The 13561-nt window shown below is 44.2% G+C and overlaps 1 protein-coding gene across 4 annotated transcripts in view; it reads left to right on the forward strand.

Moving 5' to 3' along the window:
- The window catches only part of ALS2CL (ALS2 C-terminal like), a 93883-nt gene extending 80469 nt beyond the window's left edge, over positions 1-13414 (forward strand). For all 4 annotated transcript variants that reach the window (XM_083466694.1, XM_083466697.1, XM_083466696.1 and 1 more), the window contains exons 23-26: positions 4238-4299; positions 6695-6844; positions 10874-10970; positions 11409-13414. In XM_083466694.1, the coding sequence (XP_083322820.1) occupies positions 4238-4299; positions 6695-6844; positions 10874-10970; positions 11409-11477 (378 nt within the window). In that variant the 3' untranslated portion in view covers positions 11478-13414. The remainder of the gene's footprint in view (positions 1-4237; positions 4300-6694; positions 6845-10873; positions 10971-11408) is intronic.
- The last annotated feature ends 147 nt before the right edge of the window (positions 13415-13561 follow it).

Here is a 13561-nt window from a genome sequence, read left to right on the forward strand (position 1 = left end):
GACGAAGGAAATAGAGAGATATCTAATAGCCAAGAACATTAATAAGATTACCGCAGTAGATAAAGAGAAACTAAACGCCCCAATTGAGGCGGAGGAAATAAAAGCAATAATAACAGACTTAAAAAATGGGAAAGCCCCAGGCCCAGATGGGTTTACTAGTAGATACTATAAAGAGATGGAATCGGCTCTGCTGAATCCACTACAAGAAGTAATGAACAACATCTTAAAGGAAAGAGAAATACCGGAGACGTGGAAGGAGGCATTGATCACTTTAATTCCAAAGCTAGATACAGACTTAGAGCAAATTAAAAATTACAGGCCGATTTCCTTACTAAATATAGATTATAAGATCTTTGCGGGAGTCTTAGCTAGAAGACTTAAAGTCATTTTGGTAAAAAGTATCCATAGAGACCAGGCCGGTTTTTTGCCGGGAAGGCAAATGAAAGACAACTTAAGAAACATCATAAACATTATAGAATATCTAACAGAAAGGTGTGACAAACAAGGTTTACTGCTATTTGTAGACGCTGAGAAAGCGTTCGATAACGTAAACTGGGAATTCCTGTTGAAGCAATTGGACTATATGGAAGTAGGTACTGAATTCTTCAATGGGATAAAAGCAATATACACGGAACAAAGAGCAAGATTGATAATAAATAATGTAGAGACGGAAGAATTAACAGTAACTAAAGGAACAAGACAGGGATGCCCACTGTCCCCACTGTTATTCATAATGATATTAGAGGTTTTACTGAACTCCATCAGAGACAACAAAGGAATTAAAGGTATCAGGGTCGGCCAGCACGAACACAAAACTAAAGCTTTTGCAGACGACCTGGTCGTAACAATGGAAGATCCATTAGATTCAACGAAAGAGGTACTCAGAGAATTCGACCAGTTCGGGGAAGTGGCAGGCTTTAAATTAAACAAAAGGAAGACAAAAATATTAGTTAAAAATATGCAGGCAGATGAAATTGAGAAATTACAAAGAGAAATAGAAATAGATGTAACAAAGAAGGTGAAATACCTAGGGATATGGGTAACGCCAAAAAATATAGATTTATTTAAAAACAATTACGAAATGGTATGGAAAGGAGTCAAGAAGGACATAGTAACGTGGGGTCGGCTTAGACTGTCATTCTGGGGCAGAATAGCCACAATTAAAATGTCGGTATTACCAAGAATCTTATTCCTCTTTCAAAATATCCCGATTATCAAAGGTACAAAGTTATTTAAAGCCTGGCATAGAGAGATTTCCAGATTCATCTGGCAGGGGAAGAAGCCGAGAGTAAAGTTCAAAATTTTGACGGATACCAAAGAAAGGGGAGGCTTCGCCCTACCGGATCTGAAAATATACTATGAGGCATCTTGCTTATGTTGGGTTAAGACATGGATAAAACTAGAAGACAGGGAAGTGTTAGACCTAGAGGGCCATGATAACCGATATGGGTGGCACGCCTATCTGTGGCATGGGCGGAAGAAGGGCCACAAAGGATTTGGAAATCATATATTTAGGGGCCCTCTGCTGGAGGTTTGGGAAAGGTATAAAGACATGCTAGAACCCAGAACACCCCAATGGTTATCTCCATTAGAGGTTATGGCTATCAAAAAGATCAATATGGGAGCCAACTGGGCAACCTATGAACAACTGTTAATGAAGGAGGAAGGAAAGTGGAAAATAAGGCCGTATGAGCAGGTTAAACCTCTAGTATATGACTGGCTACACCACCACCAGATAAATGATATGTTTAGGAAAGACGTCAAAGATAAAGGCTACGCCGACAAAAAATCTAGATTTCAAATTGAGATTTTGGGGAATAATACAAAAATATTATCAAAAATGTACAAATACTTACTGGACTGGAACTTAGCTGACGAGGAGGTCAAGGCGGTAATGACACACTGGGCCAGAGATTTTGGCCATAATATTTATTTAGAAGAGTGGGAAAAACTCTGGAAACAACATCTTAAATTTACAGCTTGTGTGTCACTTAAAGAGAACTTAATGAAAATGTTTTATCGTTGGTACTTGACCCCGGTTAAACTAGCTAAAATGTACGGATCCTGTAACAAGTGCTGGAAATGCAAGGAAAGGGAGGGGACCTTCTACCATATGTGGTGGGAATGCCGAAAGGTCACGGAGTTTTGGGAGAGTATATATAATGAATTGAAGAAAATGCTAAGATACACCTTTGCCAAAAGACCTGAGGCGTTTCTGCTAGGTTTGGTAGGAAAGGAGATAAAGAAGAAAGACTACAAACTGTTCCAATACGCAACAACGGCAGCAAGGGTCTTAATAGCTAAAAATTGGAAACAAGAGAGTGTACCGACAACGGAGGAATGGAGATCCAAACTATTAGACTATGTGGAGATGGACAGGATGACAGGTAAAATTAGATATACAAAAGATCAGAGGTTTGTTAAAAATTGGGAAAGTTTTACGAAATATCTGGAAAGCCTAATCGATGAACAGATAACACTAGTTGGTTTCAGAGGTGCTCTGTAAGAGGTAAAGGGTAATGCCAAAAGAAAATGGAAGAATGAGAATGACTTAAGGCATTACAAACATGGAAATGCGGATATATTGTTTACTGTTATTTTGGACGATTCGTGGAATGACTGAAGGAAGTCTTTTTTCTTTCTTTTGGTGAATTGATATGAATATTGATACAGCTTACTCTGTGCTTTGATTTTTGTAAACCAATAAAAATTATGCATGAAAAAAAAAACACCCACCCACCCCACTCACACACAAAAACAAAGATCACCACAGCCAATCACAAACAACCACACCCTAGGCCAACCCCCAACCCCAACCTCTCTCACCACCAAAGGAACACAAGTGAACAGCACAAGCAACGCTGACACCAAACCCCACATACATTAAGCATAACAGAGCATCTCCACCCCATCGTTCTGCCCAGACACTGATGTCCAGCTCCGAGGGCCTTCTGGCGGTTCCCTCACTGCGAGAGGCCAAGTTACAGGGAACCAGGCAGAGGGCCTTCTTGGTAGTGGCGCCCGCCCTGTGGAACGCCCTCCCCTCAGATGTCAAAGTGATAAACAACTACCTGACATTCAGAAGACATCTGAAGGCAGCCCTGTTCAGGGAAGTTTTTAATATGTGACATTTTAGTGTGTTTTTCATCTTTGTTGGAAGCCGCCCAGAGTGGCTGGGGAAACCCAGCCAGATGGGCGGGGTACAAATAATAAATTATTATTATTATTATTATTATTATTATTATTATTATTATTATCGCCACCCGACCCCCACCCATCTTCCCTTCCTCCACCCCTTCTCTTTTTTTCTCCCCCTAATGTCTGAACAAATGAAACGGATTTGTAAAAATGTTACATGGAAAAAATATGAGAGACATTACTTCTGTAAAACAAGAAAATCTTTAATAAAAAATAAAAATAAAAATAAAAAAATCCCTGACCACTGGTCCTGTTAGCTAGGGAGTTGTAGTCCCAAAACATCTGGAGGACTGGGTTTGCCTATGCCTGACGTAGAAGGTCCCAAGCGCAGTCCTCAATGGCATCTCTGGGCAGGGCAGGGAGACATTCTGTCTGAAGCAATACTGAGCTAGATGGACTAATAGTCTGGGCTCAGCATAAGGAAGCCTCCTTACTCCGGTCTTGAAAGACCTACATTGGCTCCCAGTACGTTTCCGAGCACAATTCAAAGTGTTGGTGCTGACCTTTAAAGCCCTAAACGGCCTCGGTCCAGTATACCTGAAGGAGTGTCTCCACCCCCATCATTCTGCCCGGATGCTGAGGTCCAGCGCCGAGGGCCTTCTGGCGGTTCCCTCATTGCGAGAAGCAAAGCTACAGGGAACCAGGCAGAGGGCCTTCTCGGTAGTGGCGCCCGCCCTGTGGAACGCCCTCCCATCAGATGTCAAAGCGATAAACAACTACCTGACATTCAGAAGACATCTTAAGGCAGCCCTGTTCAGGGAAGTTTTAAACGTGTGATATTTTACTGTATTTTTGGTTTTTATGGAAGCTGCCCAGAGTGGCTGGGGAGGCCCAGCCAGATGGGTGGGGTATAAATAATAAATTATTATTATTATTATTATTATTATTATTATTATTATTATTATTATTACTTTCAAGCGTGGGAAGGGACCACAGCTCTGAAGCAGAACATCTGCTTTTCAAGCACAAGGTTCCAGGTGCAAGTGGATAATAAATAAATAGGAAGAACAATAATTCTATATATGTGTGTGTATTTTAGAGACGATCACTGGTCAAAGACCGCTGCTTTCTTTCTGCTACTGAATGTCTACAGAAGCTGATGTAAGTTGCCACCCATTAATTTTTTAAGTGGAGAAACACTTGCGTGTTTAGACCTTTAAACCTCCCCCTTAAATAAATTCAGACAAGACTCAAATGTTGGTTTGGTTTTTGGCAGAATTTAGGCCACAACTTTATTGATTTCAGCAAGTGACTGGTTGCATAGGCTCTGGTTCGACTAGCTCCCTGCACTGTTGCAGGTAGCGCTGACCCAGGACACCAGCATAGGTCAGCCAAGGGTGAACACCTGGATAAGTGGAAAGTCAGGAACAGGCTATCTCCGCCACCCAAATGCTCCCCTGGACTCAGGCACGCCAATCAGCCAAGTGGGGAATTCCTGCCATGCCCCTGTCCCAACGAGAGACGACACACGACGGCATAGCAAGGTCAAGCGCGCAAGCCCTAAATAGAGGGAGAGGTGGGCGGGTGTTCCGAATGCAAGCTCCGAAAGAGGAAGCTCTGGGTCACGTTCATAAATAGGTCCCTCGAACCATTTGGACTGCGTCCCATTGGCCAGATTGCACTCTGCATCAAGGGACCTACCAATTGGGTGTTGTGGCTATCCAAACATACCCACCCACAACACAGGGGATCAGTTTCCAGGTCTCACCGCAACACGTGCCCTCTTTCAGGGAGGAGCCGATTTAACAGCAAAAATTTGTTTCTGTTTTCCTCTTTCTTTTTCTTGACATTTTCTTTCTTTCTCTGACGAAGTAATAATCATAAATGAATAAGAATAAAAATGGGTGCCCCACCACCGAGACCATTCCATTGCAACTATTCAACCCCCCAAAATTTCAACACCTCTTGCGATGGTTTGACCCCTTTCCGTTTTAACAGCACACATTCTGCAAACACCCTCCGTATCGCCTCAAAATCATTTCTCCTGCATATTCCCCGTCTTACTGTAATGGCACATGTTAATTTATCGTTAAGAGCTATATCTCACACCTCTTTATACCATTCTTCCATTTTGTATTCTGCTTGCCCCTTCCACTTCCTAGCTATCATAATTTGTGCAGCTGTCAATAAATTTGTGAGCAGGTCCTTCATAGCCTGCAAACCTTCCACCCCATCATCATAAATTGTTAATAATGGTACCTCTGGACTTTCGGTCAGCTTTAACCAATTTGTTTTCTTTTTCCTCCTTCCACGGTGTTGGAGGCAGTTTGCATGGTTCCACACCTCCTTATTCTCACAACAACCCTGTGAGGTGGGTTCGGTTGAGAAATAGTAACTTCCTATGAGCTGAGTTGGGACGCAGGTGGCGCTGTGGGTTAAACCACAGAGCCTAGGACTTGCCGATCGGAAGGTTGGCGGTTCGAATCCCCGCAACAGGGTGAGCTCCCATTGCTCGATCCCTGTTCCTGCCAACCTAGCAGTTCGAAAGCACGTCAAAGTGCAAGTAGATAAATAGGTACTGCTCTGGCAGGAAGGTAAATTGCGTTTCCATGCGCTGTTCTGGTCTGCCAGAGGTGGCTTAGTCAAGCTGGCCACATGACCTGGAAGCTGTACGCCGGCTCCCTCAGCCAATAAAGCGAGATGAGTGCTGCAACCCCAGAGTCGGCCACGACTGGACCTAATGGTCAGGGGTCCCTTTACCTTTACCTATGAGCTGAGTTGGGCCATGAACTTTGGTCTGACTCTCTTAGCTCAGCCGCCCCCAACCCTATTGCCCTCCAGCCTGGCCAGCATGACTGCAGGTTGACAAAGGTTCCCCATTCCTCCATAGGGACTAGCAACTTGCTCATTCACCAAAAGGAAAGCAGAGATTCCCAAGGCACCTGATCATAGGCCCTATCCAAATCGAGGAGGACTAAGCCCACACTCGCCTCCCCAAGGATTTCCTTTTTAAAATAATAATTATTATTTTTATTACATTTTCAGTTTTGTCATAATCACAATTTCCATACATAAATCAATAAACTTAAACATCGCTCTGTCCAAGCATCGACCTCCCGCCCCCTTTCTGACTTCCATACATATTTGCTTTATTCTTAGCATTTCTATAGCCACTGTTTTACCTTCTCTCTTATTCTTATATTTCCCCTTGTTAAATGTAAATCAGTTCCTTATATTCTAATTGCAAAACATTTCAACTCAAAGCTACAAACGTTTTCAGATGTTTACAATGTTCTTTCATATAGAATATGAATTTGCTCCAGTCCTTTTGAAACAGTTCGTCACTCTGATTCCGGATCTTCCTCGTCAGCTTTGCTTAACTCTACATATTCCACCATCTTAGTCCGCCATTCTTCCAGCGTTGGAAGCTCCTGCGATTTCCATTTCTGAGCCAGAAGTATCCTTGCGGCCGCCTACCCAAGGATTTCCATACGCTTTCTGGTTTGAGTGTTTTAGGGCTTACGTTGATACTCACCAGGTCTTCACCTTTGTGCAGCACTACTGTTGACCCGCGGGAAAAACTGGACATCCTCCAAAAGACATACGAGGAAATTGAGAAGACAGTGAACCGGGTTCTGGAGAAGGAATATAGCCTGCCAATGGACGACCTCTTGCCGCTGCTGATGTATGTTGTGACGCGGGCAAGGTAGGGGAAGCCGGTCTCCTTCTTGCTCATCCTTTCCAATGTGGTCGGATCAGGTCCTCAGGAGGGTCCATTTCCGTGTCTGCAGACTGGAGTGTAAACAGCTCCGGAACTGTTCCATTTTCAAATTAGTTGCTGGTTTGTTTTGGAGCTTAGCATCATAAATTTCTTCTGGTTTTTCCCAGCTGGGGATGGGGGTGTTATAAGAAAACTGTTCCTTTTCCCTTATGGGGTACCCAAGAGCCTGTATAGTCCTTATGTACAGTGGTGCCTCGCAAGACAAAAAGAATCCGTTCTGTGATTCTCTTCGTCTAGCGGTTTTTTCGTCTTGTGAAGCAAGCCCATTGAAGGATTAGCGGATTAGCGCTATTAGCGGCTTTTAGCGGCTTATCTGCTGATCGGATCAGCTGATAAGCGGCTTAGCGGCTTAGAAAAAGGGGGGGAGGAAAAAAACCCAGCAGGAACTCGCAAGACATTGTCATCTTGCGAAGCAAGCCCATAGGAAATTCGTTTTGCGAAGCACCTCCAAAACGGAAAACTCTTTCGTCTAGCGAGTTTTCCGTCTTGCGAGGCATTCGTCTTGCAGGGCACCACTGTAGGTTCTCTATCGGTAGGAGAAAAACAACAGAGGCCAACCAGAGAAGACTGAGAAGCAAAGCAGCTAGTAAGCCTGATATTTATTAATCTGTTGCAACAGGGTGCTCACGCCCCCCCCCCACGCCCCCAACGCAGGGGGGAGGAACCCAGAACATTGGTGTGCAAGCTCTTATATAGACTTTTGAAATTGCCTCCCCTGTAGCTCAAGAGGATGGATGGCAGCTAACAGATTGAGGTTGAATCCTGACAAGACAGAAGTACTGTTTTGGGGGGACAGGAGGGGGGAAGGTGTGGGGGACTCCCTGGTCCTGAATGGGGCAACTGTGCCCCTGAAGGACCAGGTGCGCAGCCTGGGAGTCATTTTGGATTCACAGCTGTCCATGGAGGCGCAGGTCAGTTCTGTGTCCAGGGCAGCTGTTTAACAGCTCCATGTGGTACGCAGGATGAGACCCCACCTGCCTGTGGACTGTCTCGCCAGAGTGGTGCATGCTCTAGTTATCTCCTGCTTGGACTACTGCCATGCGCTCTACGTGGGGCTACCTTTGAAGGTGACCCGGAAACTACAACTAATCCAGAACACGCCAGCCAGACTGGTGACTGGGAGTGGCCGCCGAGACCATATAACACCGGTCTTGAAAGACCTACATTGGCTCCCAGTACGTTTCCGAGCACAATTCAAAGTGTTGGTGCTGATCTTGAAAGCCCTAAATGGCCTCGGTTCAGTATACCTGAAGGAGCGTCTCCACCCCCATGGTTCAGCGCTGAGGGCCTTCTGGCGGTTCCTTCCTTGCAAGAAGTGAGGTTACAGGGAACCAGGCACAGGGCTTTCTCGGTGGTGGCACCCGCCCTGTGGAACGCCCTCCCACCAGATGTCAATGAGAACAACAACTACCAGACTTTTAGAAGGCATCTGAAGGCAGCCCTGTTTAGGGAAGCTTTTAATGTTTGATGCATTACTGTATTTTAATATTTTGTTGGAAGCCGCCCAGAGTGGCTGGGGAAACCCAGCCAGATGGGCGGGGTATAAATAATAAATTATTGTTGTTATTATAATTATTCAACCAAAATGGTCAAAGGCCTGGAAACGATGCCTTATGAGGAACGGCTAAGGGAGCTGGGCATGTTTAGCCTGGAGAAGAGGAGGTTAAGGGGTGATATGATAGCCATGTTCAAATATATAAAAGGATGTCACATAGAGGAGGGAGAAAGGTTGTTTTCTGCTGCTCCAGACAAGCGGACACGGAGCAATGGATCCAAACTACAAGAAAGAAGATTCCACCTAAACATTAGGAAGAACTTCCTGACAGTAAGAGCTGTTCGACAGTGGAATTTGCTGCCAAGGAGTGTGGTGGAGTCTCCTACTTTGGAGGTCTTTAAGCAGAGGCTTGACAACCATATGTCAGGAGTGCTCTGATGGTGTTTCCTGCTTGGCAGGTGGTTGGACTCGATGGCCCTTGTGGTCTCTTCCAACTCTATGATTCTATGATTCTATTCTGCACCCGCTGGAGTTTCTGGATCAGCTTCAAGGGCAGCCCTGCGTAGAGCGAGCTACAATAATCAATAATCATGGTTAAAACACAGCCCTCCCCTCAAGAACTCTGGGAACTGTAACTTACCATTCAGAGCTACTAATCCGACACTATTAACAAAGTACAGTTTCCATTATTATTATTATTATTATTATTATTATTATTATTATTATTATTTGGGGGGCAGGGTCCTTTAAAAGTATGGTTTGTACCCGCAAAGCATTTTCCTGATTTGTTTCTTGGCAAGTGGGGCTTGCATGTGGTACCTTTTAAATTTGGCAGCAAATGTAAGCCCTTCTGGGATTGGTTACAAGAGCTGCCAAGTGGAGCTGGTTCTCGCTTAAAGCGGGGCATGCCATCTCAGCACTAACCAGTGCTGACGGCAAGTCCCGCTGAGATCTGCTTGCGAGTTCCCAGCTTGCAAGTGCGCAGTCGATCCCTGCTGAAAGTGGGCTTTCAGTTGATCAGATTTCAAGATGTGCTTAAAGCGCAGAGAACGGAGTTCAAGTCAGGCTACAAAGCGTGCTAACACAGTTTGAAGCTGCACATTCATAGGAAGAACGAGAGAAAGGAAAAACAACAACTTCAGAGCTAACTTAGACTGCGCTCAAGTTTCTTTTGAACTTGGGTCACCTGATGTCATGGTGACACCAAGTGATTGACAGGAAGGTGGCCCCACCCACCTATCCAAGTGGCGCACAAGTACTGCTATTGCTTAGGATTTGGCCTGCTGACTAGAGTCTGTATACACACACAAAGGCCCTTACCAAGAATCCCTTCAATGCAGCTGTTTTCTCTGGCATAAGTGTTATACCCCTGAATTGATGGTGACAACACGCAACCAAGAGAGGCTGTTAATGCAAGCTATATATACCTGCTAGAATTATGGCTTCTGTGCAACTATTAAAGAGGCAAGATTCCTTGTGCTTTTGATCACCCTAGCCAAATACAGTCATACCTCGGGTTACAGCCGCTTCAGGTTGCGTTTTTTTGGGTAGCGGACCGCCGAAACTCAGAAGTACTGGAACAGGTTACTTCTGGGTTTCGGTGGCTGCGCATGCGCAGAAGCGCTAAATTGCACTTTGCACATGCGCAGAAGCACCAAATCGCAACCCGTGTGTGCGCAGACATGGGTTGCGAACGCTGCGGGTTGCAAACATGCATCCTGCACGGATCACGTTTGCAACCCGAGCATCCACTGTAGCAACTCATCAAGAAGTTTAATCCTGGCCTAAACCAAGATAATGGGTTTGAACTCCACTACAGGTATGGCGCTGTGGGTTAAACCACAGAGCCTAGGACTTGCCGATCAGAAGGTCGGCAGTTTGAATCCCTGCGATGGGGTGAGCTCCCATTGCTCGGTCCCTGCTCCTGCCAACCTAGCATTTCGAAAGTACGTCAAAGTGCAAGTAGATAAATAGGTACCGCTCCGGTGGGAAGGTAAACGGCGTTTCCGTGCGCTGCTCTGGTTCGCCTGAAGCGGCTTAGTCATGCTGGCCACATGACCCAGAAGCTGTACACCGGCTCCCTCGGCCAGTAAAGCGAGATGAGTGCCACAACCACAGAGTCAGCCACAACTGGACCTAATGGTCAGGGGTCCCTTTACCCTTTTTTGCAGGTATTAATTAGGTTACCAATGCTGGGATGTTTTATCCTTGGCACATTAAACTAATTAACAGTCTGCTTTTTGTTGTTGTTTTTAGGGGGCGAGGTTGGCTTTGACCTCACTAACTAATAATACTTTCTGCCCGCATCTATACCACTGTACTGTATGTACAAATGAGGATGGTGCCTTTATAATCTGACAAAATGGACTCTGGCCCATGAAAGCTTTAAGAAGTCTTTAAGATGTCATAAGACTTCACTGTTCTAACAGAATAATCTTGCCTTCCCCTCCACAAACCAGTATACAACATTTAGGAGCAGAAATCCACCTGATCAGAGATCTGATGGACCCGACAAATGAAGGAGGCATGTACGACTTCCTGCTGACAGCACTCGAGGTAAGGACAAAAATTAGACTGTGACGGTGGATAAAACAGTCGAATTAGATTGATGGAAAACTGATAACATTATTTCCTAAAATGGCCACCCAGGGGCTTTCACTAGCGAAACATAAATGCAATGGCCCTCTCTTATAATTGCTAGAATTATAGAATAGTTGGAAGGGAGCACAAGCGTCATCTAGTCCAATTTCTGCTGATTCTGGGTCTCGAACCCATGACCTTCAGATTAAGTCCCTTGTTCTGCCAACTGAGCTACTCCAGAAAGCAGGCAGGTGTTCAGAGAAGTATACCATAGAACCAAGAGAGGTTTCATAGCACCAAGAGTCTCTGCCATGGGTTCCACAGAAGATTTCTGGTGTATCTAGGATGATCTTAATCTTACAAATGAGTGCCAGTCTCCATCACAAGGTTTCTCTTCTTTCTTCCCATCTCCAGTCGTGTTATAAATTCATCCAGAAGGAAATAAGACTCCGCCCAAGCTGGCAGGTCCTACACAATTCCTGAGAGTTGCACAGCTGCATTCATTGTCCTAACAAAGGATGCTGAAAAGAGAAGGAACTTGAAATTGTCGCTGCTGGGTTTTCCATTTTTTGGTATGTCTTTCCTATGGGAAGGATGTTTGGTTTTTAAGACACAATTTCTTTGAAATTGACATTTGAAAAAGAATGGTTCTTTGACATTGATGAGAAGGCTGCAGACAGAAGGAAGTCAACTTGATTCCAGGTGCAATACTTCCGTTCCTTGTGTCTCATCCCCATGCAAAATGCAACTTTCCATTCCTGGACCAGAGGACTTCTCATTTTGGAGGCAAGAGGTTAATTCTGGTCCTGCTGGGGCCAGAAACAAAGCTATCTTGAAGGTTACCAAAACCAGGAATTTGCCAGAACCAATCTTGTTTGGGCCAGTGCAATTTTTTAACCAAGCGCTTTAACCTTTCATGTCAAATTACCACTGTTTATTATTTCCTTGTTTATGATTCATGGAGCATCTTGCAAAAGACAGTCTTGTGTACTGCTAAAACATCCCGGTAGAATCCATACTGAAGGTTCTTTTAGTTAATGCATTGCTTGTGGTGCGATCACTTTATTTGGGCTTTGCAAAATTTTGGCAGCCATGCTGAAATTGAAGCAGTTGAAGGAAGGTCAAAGTCTTACTTCTTTCAGCAATGGTCTGCTGGTAATCCAAACGCTCTGGTGAGCAGGCAGTGATCTCTGGATCACCATTAGCACAATAATGGCAATTGAAGCTCACTCAACCAGTTCAGATGACCAATGCAACCCAGCTGGTTAGTCCAGCTCCTACCATACCATTTGGACTGTGATGATGCCCTTGAATTTGCAAAGACTCTCCTCTCTGCCTTTCTCCCATCAAAAGCAAACAGCATATCCAATACCAGGGCAGAAAATGTTCCACCACACATTCCATTTATTCAAAGCTGCTAACTTACCTTTTAACCGATTACCCCTTTTCCATTGTAAAGGGAAGATCATTTCAAGGATTGATTTCCGCACCCAGATATCCACTGGAAAATGCAGCTCAAAGTCTAGCGTTTTGCAAGTTACAACAACCGAGAGCTGTAGTTACACACATACACACTGCCTGTATTTCTCATGCAAGGGAGAGTGAACATGCACCACCCAATTTTTCCAGTGACATCACTGCTTCTTTTATTTGGGTTTTTGTGCTCAGACACACAAATAGAACAGGACTTCTGGAATCTACATCTGGACTGGCAAATCTATGGCCCTCAGTGTTGTTGGAGGGATCTGGAAGGCCGCAGGTTCACCAGCCCCGACCTCTACGGAGGCAGGTTAAACTCTTGACCTAATCCTTGGATGGGACTACAAGGTTTTTTGGAGGTTTTTCTAAGCATCGGTTGTCTGGGTCTTTCAAACTGTTCCACTGTGCTTGAACAGACTAAAAATCTCATAGTTGCCCTTCCTTTGATTAACGAACCCTGCATCCTTGCCTCAGAGCTTTTTTCTGCAAAAGGGTTGGTGTTACAAACCTTTTCTAAGGTAACTGACAAGTTTAATATAAAAATGCAGAGCCCCATTTTCTTAGGTCAAATTTAGCAAAATGAGAGATTCTGGCAAAAGCCTGGTTTATTCTTCAGTCTGGATGTAAACTAGGTCAATATTGGCTCATTTTTGACTACTGAAGGCATAAAAGAGTTGTTGCTTTGAAATTAATTGGAAGTGAAAACACTGTTCTTATCTGAATGGTGTAAGAGCTAAAACGTGTGTACATTTTTAACTAAACAACTTTTTAATGCTTTAATATGCTGCATAAAACTGTACATTACTGCCTCACTGTATTACACTGGATAAAATATTTAATATGCTAACTTCATTATAAATGACTTTGTATGGAAATTTTTTTATTGCGTTGTTTTGGAGACGTAGCTATTTATATGAAATGAATAAATGAAGTTGCCTTAACTGAGTGAGACCACTGTTTTCAATTCTAATATTGTCTTTCTTTGGAGTACAGGTACATCTAATCTACAACTTGAAACAAACCTACCCAACTGATTTTACATTTCTCCAGTTGTTGGGATGCACTCTTCAGCAGTGTATAAAAATACA

The sequence above is a fragment of the Podarcis liolepis genome (genome assembly GCF_965112155.1).
Source record: "Podarcis liolepis genome assembly, chromosome: 12".
NCBI lineage: Eukaryota > Metazoa > Chordata > Lepidosauria > Squamata > Lacertidae > Podarcis > Podarcis liolepis.